The following is a 17,926-nucleotide window of genomic DNA, read 5'->3' on the forward strand; positions in this document are numbered from 1 at the left end:
AAAGGACGTGCTGTAAACTTTGGATGAGAAGACGTTGTTCTGACTGAATTCAGTGTCATCTGATACCAAAGCACGCATTTCATTTGTCCAAAAGGTAGCCGGAGATATGAGAGGATTTATTTGTTCTGTATTCTCACACACACAGGGTGGCGCAGGTTGGCATGCATGTGTTTGGCCTGTGGATAATGGGATGTATCTGGAATTCACTTCTTTCGCTGGAACATTCTCAGTAAATCCCTTCTGACCAGCCGAGACTCAACGAGAACCGTTTATCAACTCATCTTATTGAAACCTCTGAGAGACTGTTTAGATAAAGATCTGCGTGTCAGGGCAAGTTTGCAGCTCGAAGTACTGAGCAGATGAGGTCTTTCTGTTTACGTGCGTTTGCATGTGTGCTGATGTTTAAAGTGCCACCACATGAGACAAGCCCTATATATACAGTATATTATCACTGATCAAAGACCTCTGAAGGGCAGAGGAACATCTTTCAGTGAAGCTTGTCTTCCTTTGATATGTTGTTTGTATGAAACCTGCTTATATCTGCCCGTCTTTGTAGATTAGAGATGATGGTTGAACCCGTTAACTCTTTTTATTCATTGCGAGGCGTCTCTGTATTCATCAGTTCACTTTGGTGCAGTCAAAGGTTAAATTCATGCCCAAAACAAAGCTGCAGTATAGCTACATTGTTGCTGTATAAGTGGATGGGCGGAAAGTCTCCTTTCAGTTTTAACATTTTTTATGGCGACCGAATAGCTGACGCTTTACTCTTGACCCTTTGTCCACCCACCAGCTGCCTGCGAATGGAAACAAAGAAACACAACAACAGAACAAAAAACAGCCGGAAAAATCAAAAGCCCTGTGCTAAAACTTCTCCCTCATTTCTATATTTGATACGCTCCACATCCGAGTGGATTTGCTCTGACCTTCTCAATTATAGTCTAAACAAGACTGAACTTATTTGTCTTTAAAGTGTGCCTTCTGGCTTAACAGACAGACAGCTCTCTCACTGATTGCCTCCACCGCTGACTCAATATGCTGAATCACCAGTCGAAAGTAGGGCCTAATTTGTGACAGCGGAGACAAGCTCACAACAGACACTACACACATTGGTGGCTGTAGATACTCCATAAAACCTCACTGATGACTGTGTCTGTGCTTATATCCAGACTGCAAAGAATCTCAGTGTAACCCGAGCAGAACATAAAAACATTCATTTAGTAGTCATGAAGTGTGAAAATAGTTACTCTTTAGAGACCCTTGTCAAGTCTGAAAAAGCTGCCTAAAAGATATCAGCCATACAACCTGATTTGGGTTTGGTAAATGCAAAGTTATGACAGAGAGCCTGTTTTTGGATCTTGATCCACACCGGGGCCTAAAAGTCAGGATACTTTGGCCTGCGTATAATTTCGAAATCTCCCGAGTACCCTTTTAAAATCAAAGCTGGCTCGCTCACATTACAGCAACAGTGTAAGCCTTCAGGTTATTTTATGAACCCTTATTAAACTAATTTTTAATGGCAACTCATTTTTTCGTTGTTCTCAGTCGGTGAGTTTTTTCACTGCAGCAAACATCAAACACACGAACCGTGTTTTACAACCTTGTGCAATGCTCCCAAAGTAGCTCTTGTAACAGTGAATGACTTTGTTTTGTTTCCCTTAAAGGTGGAGGTGGCGGCTGGAAAGATAGTTCAAGTTCTCACCTGATGGCTGGCAGATCCCTGGTGGAAGGTGCCGAGGGGGGATCTTCATGCCCCCTGGCGCTGTCTAAGCTCAGCTGGTCGACCTTCGGAGGGTTTGGAGGAGGAGGCGGTGCGTGCACAGCTGGAGGAGGTGGAGGAGGATACAGAGGTAACCGTATTTTGTCATCATATTGTTATTTCAACCCAGACTAAATTTTTAGTCAGCTACTTGGCACTACTACCCTACTCCTGTACTTCTTTTTCTTCTTCAGACTCCATTTAGTGGTCACCACAAAGGACTTGTTGCATCTATCTCACTTTGTCCCCTTAGCTTTGTTCTCTCTCGCACCAACCCTCTGCATGTGCTCCTTCGCTACATCCATGAATCTACTCTATGGACTTCTTCTTCTCTCCTCTTCTTCCTGGCAGCTCATCTTCATTGTCCTTTGTATAGTACTCTACTCTGCAGATTAACATTTATAACTCAGAGCTGACAGGGCTTCAGAGGGACATGCAAGAGAGTAAAAACTGTTGGAAGGCTAAAGCAAATGCATTCAGTCATCGAACCTCTTTGTGAGGTTCGATGACTGAATGCATAGAGGAGTATCAGCTGATTGTGGGTTATTTTGACTGCAGTCTGCTGAAAATACTGCTCAGCTTGATTCATTACTTCTGTGCCAGCAATCTGTTCTTCATTTTTAGTGTAACATTCATGTACAATTTCCACTGTTGCAAGCAGTGTTAAGAACTAGATTTGAGTTAGGATTAAGGTATTTTTTTTGCCTTGATAATCATATTTTACATCAAAAGAAAACTGTCGTTTAGACAAGAGTTAAAGTTATTACTATTATTTTTGTTGGTTTGTTTTTGACAGGAGGCGATGCTGCATTGACAGATGACATCACAGCTGATGGTCAGAATGGAATTTCATTTATTCACCCAATGGGAGAGATTTTTCTGCAGCCTCTGGCAGGTGAGACTGAGCGTGGCACCCTACTCCTGCATCTTTATATCGAGAGGTTTTAAGAGATTAGCGGAGGATACAGGACGCAAAAGAGCAAATACCATTCCCAGATGGAAACCTTGAGATGCTACTGAATATTTTTCAGAAGGTTATAACTGGATGATTCGCTAAAACGTTTTGTACAAGTCTTTGTACAAGATCAGATTTGAGTGCTTATTCAAGTACTAAATAGAGTAAAGCAAGAAAGACCAAGTGCTTCATACTTTATCAGCTAATAAAGCCAATGAGATGCAGCTGAAAGCATGTAGCACCTTGGCATAGGTTTAAAATTGTGTGATCATGCTAGAGTTAAGAGGAAGACTCCAGCAAAGTAGAATGGAAAACAGCAGAGCTAAAGTAAAAGTTTGCTAGTAACAGGAAATTCCCACTCTCATGAGTTCATCGTTAAACGGTTTAATAATATCTATGTAAGGCCAAACCAACAGCGACTCGCTGTGCTCGCTCGGCCCCCGGGCGACACTGTATTAAAAACAGACACAACTCTGTAATGAAAATCTCTGCGTGCGCTCAGATATTTACCAAAAATGTCATCAGCGAACAGTATGGGTTCAAATTGTGGTCATAAATATTTTGTACGTGTAAATCAGGATTTGTATGCGTAAAAAGAATTTGTGTGTTTGTAAAAAAGATTTGTGTGTGGACAAAAATACGTGAGAAAGTCTGCACTCAAGTTTCAAGTACGAATTTTGACCCTATTTTTCTTCCTTTCATCTGATTGGCCAATGTCATGTCAATCACAAATTTAACTATCCAATCAGAGAACAGATGGGTTTGGCTGTTGGCGGGGTGCTTTTTTGAACTGCAGGTTCTTGAAGGGAATAAATGCCCTTTTTCATGCCAGCCCAGCGTTTTCCTTCATCACCACGAAGGAAAACAGTCTGTGGTGGTCTGAGTTTGGTGATTTTTGTGTCACAGGTTTACGTGCTTAATACAGGGACCTCCTGAACCTTTTCAACAGCGCTGCGAACCTCCGTGAGCGGGAGGGGGGGGCAGTGTTGTGGAAATGACAGTCTTCACTAGTGGGGATACTTACAAAGCTTTCTTCGTTATGAATTATCATACATGTTTTTATTGAACATTTGAAGAACCAGCAAAAAAAACAGAAACTCTTGTAGAGGACAAAGTCAGAGATAGAAACGACAAGGAGCAGGTGCATCTAGTACAGGTAGAGCTGCTGCAAAAGCCCACAGAGCTCAGCAGCCAGCGCAACAAATTCTGGATCCTTTGCTTTTAGTTAGCAGTTAGCATTAGCAGCACATGCTGCGCACTGTGACTCACAGCAATGGTTCCGGGTCAGCCCTGACTTTGTGTTAAACTAATCCTAAAGTAATATTGGTATTTCTAACCACTGACATACCACAACTTTATCATTTCAACATCTGCTGAAAGTAAGGGGACCTAGCTTCTTGCAAAACAAACTCAGGATCTCGCAAAACTTTTGCGAAATCTCGCAAAAGTTTCATACATCTCCGAAAACGTCGGAGCACTTTTGCAAATATGTGATGTCTTGTAAACCGAGCAGAAATCTGACGTTTACACAACTACATTCACGCCTCAAAATATCTTAAAAGTGTATTTTGTGACCCAGAAAGAGTAATATTACAACTAAGTAGCTGTTGTTGTTGGAATTCAACTTTTGCGAGATCTCGCAAAACAAACTTGGGATCTCACAAAAGGTTTGCGAGATCTCGCAAAAGTCTTAATTTTTTTTTCTCCCATGTCCCCTGCGGGGCTCCGTACAAACCTGATTTACAAGTACAAAATATTTATGACCACAATTTGAGCCCATAGAACAGAGGTCATTGCCTGATTAGTGTGTGATTAATGTTTAATGCCATAAATAAGGCTACAAACTGCAGGCTCAGTATGTGTTGGTCTAAGATAGCACCATGCATTGTGTTTTTGTGACAGCAATGTGAATCTCAAATGACGAATCCTCAGGTTCATGTAATACTTCTAACAGCTAAACCAGTCAATGTCTCTCGGTGTGCTTTTGTCTAAGTTTGCTTTGAACTATATTTGTGGGGTCACAAATCCAGGAGACCACAGTACATGCAGGGTTCAGCAGCTTTGTGAGGACCAAAAATGCTGGATCCCACAAGCAGAAGTGGCTGTTTGGGTTAGGGTTGGGCAATCAGTTGTGATGAGATGGTTTAGTTTAGACTAGGGGATTAACTAGGGAATGCACTACCTGTATATCAAGGACAAGTCCTCAGAAAGGTGTGCAAGGATATGTGTTTGTGTGTTAATTGCTTTTCTATCTGTTTGTATGAACATTTAGGAGTATATTCTCATGAATATATGGGCTTATTTTTTCCTATTTTTGTTGAAACTAACAGCCCATCTGATTCTCATTATTCAGTGGGAGGAAGAGGAAAGTGGCTAATTCACAGCGTCATGCAGCCTGTTGCCTTCGGCGCCAACAGACAGGCCTCCATTCTCGTGTGAAAGACTTTGTTGTTTATGCAGTGTGCCATGCCACTTTAAAACACAATGTCGGGGTCTGCAACATGAAACACATTCAAAGCATGATCAGGGGGGAAAAAGAGAGAGAGAGAGACATTATTATAATAATTAAATTTCAAGGCAAATGCATTTTTCTCTGTGATGTAGTTAAATGATCTCTCGCTTTAATTGAAGGATGAGTTTAATAAATCGAGGACACATGGAGAAGCCCTATTCTTCTTCCTGTTAGAAAACTGCATCATTAAAACAGCGAGGCTCTTCCTACGTCACAATATAGTTTATCAATTAAACTAATTATAGAAAGAACATTAAAAAAATGCAGCTCTGCTGTACTGTATGCATAAATTTGCAGTAATTGTTTTCCAATAATTAAAATCCTTTATTAGTTTCAAATTATATATATATATATATATATAATATTTAACTTAATATAACATATTAATGCCAGCAACACACTTCAGCAGCAGTGGGACACACTTTTACCAACGTTTGTCTGACTTTTGTAGGCAGCCTTAGCACCTGTTTACCAGGAGATTTTCATCAGATTTTCAGATGTGTAACATCATGTCATTTTCATATCCACCATATATGTAGATGGTGTAGTGTACACATGCACTGATAATGTAAAAATATGTGTTTAAAACAAAACAGAAAACCTGAATGTATTACAATCATTTTCTGTAAAAGGAACACACATGTGGCAGAGAGTGGACTGAACGCAGGGTTCAACAGACAGAAATAAACTCAAAATCCGTTTTATTTAGCTGATAACAGGCAAGGTAAACAGAAAGAAAAACAGGAGCAGGATAAGCATAAACTAACAAGAGGCAAATGAAACTCACACACTAAGAGGGAGAGCACAACAAAGAACAGAGGGAGATGCAGATGTTATAGACACAAGAGGAGAGTGGACACACCTGGAAGCACAGCTGAACAGAATCTAACAAGACAGGGGAAGAAAAACTGTACATGACGTACACAACACGACAATCAAAATAAAATAGGAACTAACTCACATACTGAGAACCAGACTAAGACATGTTAACTTGACACAAGGACCAGACGTCCAGCCATGTCACAATGGGGACCCAAAAAGACGAAACACAAAGATTAGTGATGATTACGGGAACTCGACCAGACAACCACAGAGACAGGCCAAAGAGAGACACGACTAGGAAAGACACAAAAAGGGATCTAACATAATTGAACAAGAACCAAGAAGAAGAAATATAAATAACAAAATTCAAGGGCACCAATGAATACTAAAGTCAAGAGTCATTAATCAAGAACTAGAACATGAAAATCTTCTAGTTCCAAAGAAACAGATAATAAGTCCAACACAAATTCAAGATAACTGGTTGGAGAGCCAGGACCATGGGCTATAACTCACCAAGGCAACCCATCAGATGTTGAGAAATTGTCTTCTTTTTGTTTTTATTTTATGTGCTCATTTTGAATTTGAGGCCAGCAACACGTTTACCACTTTGTTGCATCATCTCATCATTTAACACTCTTTAAACACTCTGTAAAAGCTTGGGAACCAAGAAGACCCACTGCTGTAGTTGCAGAATTTTATAGAGTGTCCCACTTCTTTTGGAAAGGGAGAGAGGTGGGGGTTATGAATGTATTAAAAAGCTATTTGATCACAAGCACAAGATGTTCTTGACATGTGATGTGTTAGGACAATAACAAGTCTGATTTTATAGTGTCATGGAAAGATCAAAGTACTATCTGGGTCATCTCCATCTACTTATTCTTTAATTTGTCATAATTGTGCTTTCATTTAAAAAAAACACAGTTTTATGTACTCTGTTTTGTGGGAGTTTTTGTTTAAGGATTACCTTTTAGTTTGGTGGTCTAGTTGGAATTTACTGGGCAACAAAGGAGCAGTGTGGCTTTCATTTTATAGCCAAAACCTGCTATACTAAAGCTTGTTTCTCTGTGCTACAGATGTCTTTTTCCCTCTATGGCACAGATGAATAGGCTGCAGAGCTAAATGTGTGTTGGTTTCATCCCCTCACTCTCTAACAAATAATTTTCCTTTTGATGTTTGTGTTTATTTCCTGTCTTCTTTCTAGCAATGGAAAGTCACGGTGAGTGTGAGATCAAGGTGCAGCTGAACTGCAGCCACTGTCAGACGCAGAGCTGCAAACGAGAAGCAGATACTCACCTCATCCTCTGCCTCTGTGATGATGATGATGAAGTCCTGGACACTGACAACGTTACATGTTCTAGGCCTCCAAGTATGTCTGTAAAACCCAGCAAACGGTCTTGCTTTTACTTGTGAGCCATGATATGTCAGACGTTTTGTTTTAATGTTAGTTTTAATGACACGTTTAATCCCTCACAATTCTTTCCCATCTAAGCAGCTAACAAACACTAATTGACCATCTCTGCTCCACCCCTCCAGCGACTCAAAGCCCGACTCCACCGGTCCCAATGCCGACATCCCTGATCCTGGCTGTTGTGGTCTCCACCGTCGCCAGCGGCTTTGCACTGGTCTGCGCCGGCGTCATCCTCAGTAAGAGACTCCTCCAGTTCTGTGCGCAGTCTGTGCCCTCCACCTTCCACCGGCTGTGAGCACAGCTGGGACACGCAGATGCTTCCAGATGTTACTAATAACAGAAACAGAAACAACTTTGATAAATGTTGGTTTAAATGCCCTTCGCTGGCTGTGCGGAAGATGACTAAAGGAGCGATGGCAAAGATATGGTTGTGAATTATTAGACGCTGACAGTGAGCACAGTATGAACACTCATTACAAGCACTCATTCCAGGTAACGCTCTCTTTTCTCTGGCTGTATGTATATACAGTATAAATAGGTGAAACTAGACTATTTTGCTGATGAGAGGCGATAAAGAGGTGACTGTTAAATACCGTATTGTTTATATGCTGTATTCAGTGCCTGCAGTGGAACGATTGCTCTCGTGGAAGCATGAACCATTTTCGAGACGTGCTGTAAGTGTCTCGCTGCATGAATTCATTCTAAAAAAAATGCTGATTATAAAAAAAGCACAAGCAGAAAGAGTTGACATTTAAGTTTCTTTCAGTATGAGTGGGTTTCTGTAGCGGTAAATGTCAGCTGTTATAATTTATTGTCTGTAAAAAACTAAAAAACAAACACAGAAGTGATTATACAGACATGAAGATTACAACAGTATTTGAAAATGAAGAACTGTGATAAGAGATTAGCCTTTTTTGTCATTTTGAGAAGCGCGCAGCGACAAGCGTGAGTTGAGCTGAACCCACGGGCATCGACTCCGTGATAAGAGGATAGAGCAGAAATTGTTCCTCTTTAAAAGTGTTAAATGCTATCCACACAAAGTGCTATGATATGGAGTATTAGAATAAGTAGGTGCTTGTTTGCTGAGCGACAAGGTTACCAGAGTTTCTCTTGTAGGCTGCGGGTTTGAGACAATCAGATGGTCAGGCAGGCTGTAAAATGCTAAAATAGGAGTAATTAGGGAATTAACCATTACATTTGTATAGCTTTAATTTAACTACTCTGTAGCAACCACACTTAAAACAGGAAGCTCAAGAAAGAAGAGAGGGATTCTGAGACAACCACATTTTGACAATGAACATGGTCTCAAAGGCTGCTATGCAAAATATACTGTTAAGTGCCTTCTTTTGTATACCAAATCTCGTTTGATTAACTCCAGACACTTTATACAAATACAGTTTTAACAACACGTGGAGTCATTTTCCAGTAATGTAGGACAGTGAGGGATTATACAGCTAATAACACTCGGAGCACCTTTGTCACCTTTTGTGACAACTGTGTGCTGCAGACTTTATGAGAAGGGAATCCTCTAACAAGAGCTTTGTAAAGGTGTGCGTGTATAGCAGGTTCTCTTTCTCTCTCTCTCTGTTGTCCTTTTCATGACCTCACTGAAAACTCAAATATTAAGCAAAGCTCAGCTATTTTCCCACAGCGCGAATTGATGAGAGTAAACTTTGTGTCAGAGCCTCTGGAGGAATCGGCGCTGCGCTGACTTCCTGCAGAATAACAGCTACACTCCCAGCTCCCCGGGGGTTTAAAGCAGCCTGACAAGAAAACCAGGCATGACCAAACAGTTGGGACTTTTTAATGAAGTAATGCATGTAAAAACCTCCTGTAAGGAAAGCGATATGGAGTAACTCTTACAGATTTAAGAGTAATGTGGACATTTCACCTCCTGGCAATGAAATCCGAGCAGAATAATGGCCGTTTTCCAGCCGAGCCTGAAGCAGAAGGTATTTGAAAATTTATGTGGTGACCTCCACCTTCACACTCCCCCCTCAAATTTCCGTTTCGCCACAAGCTTTATTCTGAATCCCTTATATCTCATGATAGCTTAGCATGAAACGTTTAACCTCCCATTTTAAATGACACCCTTAACGCACACAGTGCAGTGAAACAGTGCTCTGATGGAGTCGAGTGTTTCTATTTTTTTGTTATCAGTAAGTGCTAATGGCTGACCATTAAAAGATGGCGATTTATGTTGGATGTGGTTGGTTTTCTGTCAGCAGAAGTGAGAGAATATGTCGATAAAGTGCGGCGGACTTGGTGAAAAGCGACGTGTGAGAGCTGGAAGAGGCGAGTTATTCATCAGATAAATGTCCTTTTAGGATAAAAGACTGCAGTCTGCATTTCTGCTGTGAAGTTCTTCCTTAAGAAAGTTTGAGCTCGGTGTAATTAAACATAAATACAACCCCGCAATCAGCTTATCAGAGTGTAATCTGACAGACGATAATTGCAGATACGGCGGTGCTACTAGTGGTGCGTACTGGGCCACTATATGCAAAATGGAACACTAACTGCATTGTGTGTAAATGTGTGCACTTGCTCTTAAATAAATCAGTTCCTAAACAAAGGCTGATGACATTCATTTTTATAACATCTGCTTTAAAAAAATACATATTTGGGGAGGATGGGGTGTTTTTACTGGAGCGTGTTTAATCTTTTAAAAAAGGCAATGAACGTACACACACGCTTCAGGTTAATGGTGTCTCCTTACCTGAGCTCTCCCCCATGCAGGGAGGTAGTCTGTTCCCTGGGCGCCCCATGTCCTTCACCCCCACCTCTTCCTCCTCCTCCTTCTCCTGCTTCTCCTCCTTAAAACTCCCCTTATCCCAACTCCTGAGTCCCTAGCATCTGCACCGGGCGATGGCTCGACGGCACCTCTTACCTGCACGCAACGCCCCCCCTCCCTGGCAGACTACCAACCTGCATCGGGGACATGGGCTGCCTCCATGGCGGGTGAGTCCAAACTCACTGGCACAGACAGTATAGGAGCAGTAACCAAGGAGAGGCCATCCCACATGCATGTCAGTTAGGTTAGTGGCTTTAGAAAGAAGCCAGCTCACTTGACTTCTGAAGGCAGCTCATCGTCTCTGCTTGAGGCTTCAATAACTGCTACTAACATAACATAACGTGTGAATTACAGATCCATACTGAGGGTGGTGTTTGAAGAGGTAGAACTCCAGTGTTGGAGAAGTGCTATGCAGAATTGGTGGAGTATTCTTTAAGAACAAAAATGAAGCCCTTTTTGCCATATTTTTATAGCTTTATTCCCACTAAGAATGTTGTTTTAGGATTGGAAAAAGTTATTGAGATGTGGCTTGATCCCTCCTTGTGTTGCCGCTCCTACATTCAGACAGATGGTCAGGAAGATCCTTCTGCCACTTACATGCACTTGTAGGGTCCTGATTAAAGTTTGCTGATAATTTTTGTCAAGGGTTTGTCGACTCTTTAATATAACAAGCTTGTTCGTCCCTCTGCCTCGTCTTTTTCTGCAGTGTGGTACCGCAAAAAGAACGACCTGCATGCAGTGAGGGGGCGTCTTCAGAGTCCCGAGTATAAGCTGAGCAAAATCCGTTCCTCCACCATCATGACGGACTACAACCCAAACTACTTTTTCACCGGCAAAGCCGCTTCGTTCAGTGAGCTGAAGGAAGTGCCACGCAAGAACATCACCCTACTGAGGTATGACACAAGCGGACTCAATGTTAGAGTGCCAGTTTAAGCTTCTGCTCTCCACCAAACGTGTGCCTTCGTTTCATTCGTTGTGTTTTCTCTCCTCTTTAGGGCCCTTGGTCACGGAGCCTTCGGTGAAGTCTATGAAGGTCAAGTTCTGGGGATGAGTGGTGATGGCAGTGCTATGCAGGTGGCCATAAAGGTCAGCCACTCATATTTTCTTAAATATTTGCACTTAAATGTTTAACAATGACACCTCGCATGTATGTTCAGTACTTATAATCCCATAAGTGGTGCTTCTGCTTCTCAGAGCTAAAGGTCATGGAGATGCTTTCACTTACAAAATGATTGTTGGCTTTTCTTATGTTGTGCAAAGACTGCAGCACAAAATGACTAAAAAAGAAGAATGCAGATTTGCTCAGCGTCCCTGGATAAGATGCTTTAAAAGGCACACAGTTTAAAAAGGGAAAAGCAAAAAAGCAGAGAGAGCACCGCATGGGGTTACCTGCTTACAATGCTCTGCTGATTAGGTCTGAAAATTTATATTTCCCCTTAAAAGTAGCACACACTCAAATTCTCTTTCTATTCTGCAGACTCTACCAGAAATCTGCTCCGAGCAGGATGAAATGGATTTCCTGATGGAGGCTCTGATTATGAGGTGCACGAGACAGCAACCATACACTTCCTTTGTGCATTACACACACACACACACACACACACACACACACACACACACACACACACACACACACACACACACACACAAGAATTGTCCCTCAAAGACAATCGTGTCTGCAGGGGTAAATTTTGAGCTCAGGAAAATGTGTGACGTTAATTGGTTTCTAGCGGGGGTTGCTCGGGCCTGGGTGGCTCAGTCGGTAGAGCATCAGACTTTTAATCTGAGGGTCCAGGGTTCAAGTCCCTGTTCAGGCGTGCTTAGTTTACCTAATTTCCTTAGGTGTTAATAAAGTATTATGATTTCCCGTCTGATTTTGTTAAAGTCTACTCTATTTACAGGTCCATCCCTCAGTCAGCAAGTGACAGTTTTAAATACTTGTATTCTGGCTGATTGAAAATTGAGACTTTTTTGTAGTTGTATAATAAGTTTATCATTAATGAGATTTAAAAAAATAAACACTAAAAAAGAGGCAAGATATGACAATATGACAGTGTGATTATTTATTTAACAAAATTTAAGCCAAAATGCAGAAGCAGCGTGTGAAAAATTAAGTCGCAAACTTCTGCCAATCTTCCCAGGAGTGGACATCTGTCATGGTCCTGGGTCGTGCGACCCAGTGTTTTGTGTTTAGTCTATTTTGATGTTTATTGATTGTTTAGGTTCTTTAAGGTAGTCCAGTCCTTTTGTAGTTATGTTACCCTTGTATCAAGCCTCCCTTGCCCTTCGTGTGTTTATGTCTGTGTGTCTTGTATTGTCAAGTTCATGCTGTCGCGTCTGTCACCTCCCCCTGTACTACGTCTCCCCGGTTCATGTCCCATGTTTCCTGTTTTACTTTGAAGGCCTGCATTCACTGTCAGTGTATTCAGTTTCACTCCTCCTGTCCTGTCGTTAAGTTCATGTATATCAGCTGCGTTCCCATGTGTGGCCACTTCCCCTGATCATCCCTCATGTGTATTTAGTCTCTGTGTTTCTTACAGTCTGTGTCGCGTCGTCTGTGTTCCCACCCTCCATGTTTCCATTCCCGGTCTGTTGTATTCATAGCCTTACCTTAGTTCATTCCCAGTTTAGGTTTCTGTTTAGTTATTGCTTTTGAGCTGCCCTTATTCTTGTTTGTTTCTCTTGCGTTACCAGCCACAATAAAAGGCTCGCTTTTGTTTAAAGTTTACTCCCGTGTCACTCGTGTCTGCACCTGAGTCCTCCACGCACTCTCCACACGGTCTGTCACAGCGGACCGTGACAGACATCCCAGTAAATTCAACCCAAGCTCAGACCCTCCAGCGCTCAGAATAACGGCAAAAAATCCAAGAGCTACACTTTAGTTACATTTTGTAGACTAAGACTAAAGAAAGGTTTGGAAAGGTTTTGTTTTGCGGTCACAGGACCTCGGCACCTTGCGGTCATTCAAAGGAGTTGACCGTGAACTCCTTTATATAGCTAAACTAAGATTTACAGATGTGTCACAAGAGTCACAAGCACATGCTCTAATCCACACACAAATAAGCAGCAATTTTACCACACGTACAAATGCGTGCATCCATACCTTCGCTGTATGATGTAAACAAGTTTGACATCCAGAGTGTAAAGGAAAGAATTCCTCCACAACAATTGGAGAGTCGAATCATGGGGTGCGCTTGATTTTTCACACTCTGCTTCTTCATTCTGGCTTAGTTTTTGTTAAATACATAACGACTGCATTAACATGTGTTGTTCTGATGGTTTTTGAGGTTGTATTTAAATTATTTTTTAGACCTCATGAGGACCAGATTGTTTTTATTATTTATTAAATCTTAAAACCTTACAATTGTACTTTCTTGTTACCATCAATGTATATTTAAGGACGTCAAAGTCATCTTAAGCCTTCTAAACAAAACACCCTGTTGTTAACTGTCCATGCAGCAAGTTCAGCCATGAGAACATCGTGCGCTGCATTGGCGTCAGTCTGAACATCCTGCCGCGCTTCATCCTGCTGGAGCTGATGACCGGAGGAGACATGAAGAGCTTTTTGAGAAGAAACAGGCCACGAGCGGTGCGTCTGTACTACACCTTTACATGTGTGTTTGTGCCTGCAAGCTCTGTGTGTTTACGTCGCACACTAAACTGATCTGTGCTATGTCCAGGGCCAGACCTCGTCTCTCACCATGCGGGATCTGCTGCGCATGGCCAGAGATATCGCCTGTGGATGTCGCTATCTGGAGGAGAACCACTTCATACACAGGTTCGGATTCGCACCCAGTTTTCGCAGCTTAGAGCTCATAAAAGTGCAAACTCAAAGCGGTTTTTCAGCCACGGCAAAAAGGAAATGTGTTAGCAGAGCTACGCTGTGGTGAAATCTGCATAAAAATGATTCATTAGACATTCTGTAACGCTGCATATGTTGCTTTAAACGAAACCTCTTGCAATGCGACAAAAAACACATCAACAACTATTATTTCATTTTGACTGCAGTTTGAGTTTGTCTTTGAGCAATTTGCTTCTCTTAATTTGAAAAATGTGTACAATCATTTGCAAGCACGATCAATCATGCATTTGAAGGTTTTTCAAAGGCCTTCGTTTCTTCATTGCAAACCACAGTTCTGAACATTTTCTGCGGCAACAAATTTGACAAAGTAACAACAAGCTTCTCTGTTTCGTGTCATCGCACAGATAAATCATGTAAAGGATTTTGTGTTTTTCAGAGACATCGCTGCCAGAAATTGCCTCCTTACCTGCCCTGGGTCGGACAGAGTGGCTAAGATTGGAGACTTTGGCATGGCACGAGATATTTACAGGTTCATATACGCTACTCTAAATCTGCAGTGGCGCCCTATCCACCCATAATTTAAGATGGATTGATGTGGTTATTGGAGTGTGGCTAAATAGATTTTTCATTTCCCTCCACAGGGCCACGTAATTTACTTACATTTCAGTTCGTGGCCTTTTAGCATTTACCATTTGTTCTTAACTCAGCCTAAATGTACCCTGCCTTTCTTTCTTTGTTTTCCAGAGCCAGCTATTACAGGAAGGGCGGCCGGGCCATGCTGCCAGTTAAGTGGATGCCACCAGAGGCCTTCATGGAGGGGATCTTCACCTGCAAAACTGACACATGGTATAAAGTCTACCACTAAATACCAGTAGACAAAGAAAATCACAAGACAGCTGTTGTTAATTTTGAACTGTATACACTTTGCTTTTGTCTCGACACTGGGACACCATGTTCGGAAATATATCATTTAGAAGTGCCACACATTTGTAGGTCTTTGGAAATATCATGCGGTCATGCTAACTGTTCTAACACTACAGTGATTATTCAGACGTCTGAAAAATTTTCTGGACAATAAAACAACTAATACCAGATGGCGAACTTATTGTAATCGAAAACAGACGCTGGCAATGAAAGAAATTTACTTTGCAGCGGTGTCAAAATGCAAAAAAACAAAACAAAACAACAACAGAAAAAAAAAATTCTCACGAGGCATGAAAAGTATTCGCCAGCGAAACTGAATTCGATTTTATTAAAAGCCTATATGTGGTCAGTACGATGCCCTGCAGGGAGGTTTCCACAAACCAAACATGTCTACTCCTAGTAGACAAAGCTAGGGTGCGTTACATCAAGTGAACATCTTTTCAAAACCAGGACAGCATTTGTATTCAAGACACTGAGCCAGCCAAACAAAGAGCACTCTATTGTTGTTAGGAAAGCGCAGTGGCTGTAATGGTAGAGGAGCGGCGTCCAAACCGCTTCTCCTGTGACAGTGCAAGTCAAATATTTAGTTTGGGGCAAACCATTTCAAAACCTCTATTTGGTAGAGTGAAAGAGAGGGTTGTTTGCAGATCAGAAAGTTAGACCCTTATAGAGGAGAGACCGCAGCATAATCGATTTGACCAGCAGTCTATTAAAATCCGAGGATATTGATGGAAACGTGCACAGAGGCAGCTACAGTTGCACCGCAGTTCGTCCCTTCAAAGCTGTTTAGACGGGGAATCATTCATCGGCAAGATATCTCCTCTGAACAAATGAAGGAAAAACAAAAAAAACACACGAGTGTTGCAGCTGCTGCGGCTTTCCAGTCATGTATGAATGTGAGAGTGAATGAATAGTGGAATTGTAAAGCGCTTTGAGGGGTCCCGAAAAGCGCTATATAAATGCAATCCATTATTATTATTATTATTGGTTAGCAAAACTCAACGCCAGTGATCTACTGCCCCAGGGGTGTCAAACATAAGGCCGGGAGGCCTGAATTGGCACAGCAAAGACCCCAATCCGGCCCACTGGACGGCTTTGGAAAATGTGAAGCAGTGCGTTGATTTTTGAACTTTTAGTTGTGTTTCATAGATTTTAAAGCTTTTCCTATTAATCAAGACCCCCCCCCCTCCCCCTCCTCCCCCATTGGCATTCATATTAGAACAAAGTGATTAACTAACAGATTATGTGACAGGAAAAATCCCTGTTTTCACACTGTCTGCTATGGAAATGTCTGTTTTTCTGTGAATGAACCAACACTTTATGATTAGAATTACAGAGCAGTCTGGAAAAATGAACTACAAGAACAATTTTATTCATTTAACCTGTAGTTTTACTGGGCCAGCCCACTTAAACTGAGCTGTATGTGGCCCACAATGTGAAATGAGTTTGACATCCCTATACTGCACTGTTCGGTGTAGCAACCTGTAACTGGATGTTGTTGGTAAGGTTAGAGTGTTTTTTGCTCAAATGCAAAAATGATGCTTTACAAGAAAGCCAAAGAAATTAATAAAACCAGAGGTGGTTACTAACACTGTTCCACTAGAATACTAATTTAGAAGAAGAAAATAATACCCTGCCCAAAACAAAGTAAACCACAGCAGGAGTCTCACTCCTAATGTCACTAACAATGAATAATCTTTGATCCTTTGTCTAGTGAAAGTCAAGTTTGTGGAAATGGGAGAGCTAAACCTTAGTAAAACCACCTACTATGGTAAATGGCCTGTATTTATATAGCGCTTTACTAGTCCCTAAGGACCCCAAAGCGCTTTACACAACCAGTCATCCACCCATTCACACACACATTCACACACTGGTGATGGCAAGCTACATTGTAGCCACAGCCACCCTGGGGCGCACTGACAGAGGCGCACTGTAGATACACTTTAGAGTAGCTGTACTGGGAGATTCACTGGGTTTTTTTATATATTTGTTCTGGTTGGGTAACACCTCCATGGTCATTGCCAGGTGTTGAACAGTGTTGGACATGGTTATCAAGGTGTAAAAGATGTTACACAACATTTTCAGGGTCTCTTGGGGACTCTTATCAGTTAGAGTCGGGAGCAGGAAGCAGAGTGATTGAGATCTGGGTCACAGGGGGTCATGACAAGCACACAACTGAGAAAACAGAGAGCTAGAAAAACAAAAACAAGGAGATTTCTACACGAATACTTAAACTCGCTGCACTCTTAATTCAGCAGGGGAAAGAAAAGGGCAATTACAAGCATTTATTTTGTCAAAAGAAACAAAAGAATCACCCTGAATGGTGTCAACTTCTATTCAGGAAAAAATTTTTGGTTTTGTGTTTGTTCGTGTTGTTTGCATTTGTTGTTCCTTGTCTGAGGAACATTACAGTAGAATAAATTTAGCACTCAAAGACAACTTCATCCACTCAGTTATTGATCGATGTCTCCCTCTTCAGGTCATTTGGAGTTCTGCTCTGGGAGATCCTCTCGCTGGGTTACATGCCATATCCTTGTAAAACCAACCAGGAGGTCCTGGAGTTTGTCACCAGCGGAGGCAGGATGGATCCTCCCAAAGCCTGCCCAGGGCCTGTGTGAGTACTGACTCAAGTTGCGGTTTCTGTGGGCTTTTTTTCTTGGTATTTTTTTAAAGACATAATAATGTTTGCTTCATCTTCCACCTTTGATGTGATGTTGATTAAACCTGCTTCTTTTGTCTACTCAGTGAGTGATAAACGGGAATTAAGGAGAAATTCAGAATTTCAACAGTTGTTCATTTGCTGGTTGTTTCTCTGCTTCTGTCGATTACTGTTTAGCTATCGGATCATGACCCAGTGTTGGCAGCACTGTCCTGAGCATCGGCCCAACTTCTCGACTATCCTGGAGAGAATCAACTACTGTACTCAGGCATGCATCTTCTCTAGATATTTAAGACT

General features: G+C 41.7%; 1 protein-coding gene and 1 non-coding gene across 2 annotated transcripts in view; both read left to right on the forward strand.

The window, feature by feature from the left end:
* Positions 1-17,926, forward strand: part of ltk (leukocyte receptor tyrosine kinase) — a 67,873-nt gene that overhangs the window by 46,829 nt on the left and 3,118 nt on the right. The window contains exons 16-28 of the mRNA XM_085256721.1: positions 1,662-1,847; positions 2,553-2,651; positions 7,247-7,411; positions 7,579-7,689; positions 10,951-11,137; positions 11,240-11,330; positions 11,722-11,786; positions 13,704-13,833; positions 13,925-14,022; positions 14,483-14,575; positions 14,791-14,892; positions 17,450-17,584; positions 17,807-17,897. Of these exons, the coding sequence (XP_085112847.1) occupies positions 1,662-1,847; positions 2,553-2,651; positions 7,247-7,411; positions 7,579-7,689; positions 10,951-11,137; positions 11,240-11,330; positions 11,722-11,786; positions 13,704-13,833; positions 13,925-14,022; positions 14,483-14,575; positions 14,791-14,892; positions 17,450-17,584; positions 17,807-17,897 (1,553 nt within the window). The remainder of the gene's footprint in view (positions 1-1,661; positions 1,848-2,552; positions 2,652-7,246; positions 7,412-7,578; positions 7,690-10,950; positions 11,138-11,239; positions 11,331-11,721; positions 11,787-13,703; positions 13,834-13,924; positions 14,023-14,482; positions 14,576-14,790; positions 14,893-17,449; positions 17,585-17,806; positions 17,898-17,926) is intronic.
* trnak-uuu (transfer RNA lysine (anticodon UUU)) lies at positions 11,989-12,061 on the forward strand. The gene has a single exon. It is a non-coding gene; the product is annotated as a tRNA-Lys (tRNA).

Source organism: Mchenga conophoros, linkage group LG19, assembly GCF_057382185.1.
Source record: "Mchenga conophoros isolate Kocher_MC1m ecotype Shallow Benthic linkage group LG19, M_conophoros_male_GT1.1, whole genome shotgun sequence".
Classification (NCBI taxonomy): domain Eukaryota; kingdom Metazoa; phylum Chordata; class Actinopteri; order Cichliformes; family Cichlidae; genus Mchenga; species Mchenga conophoros.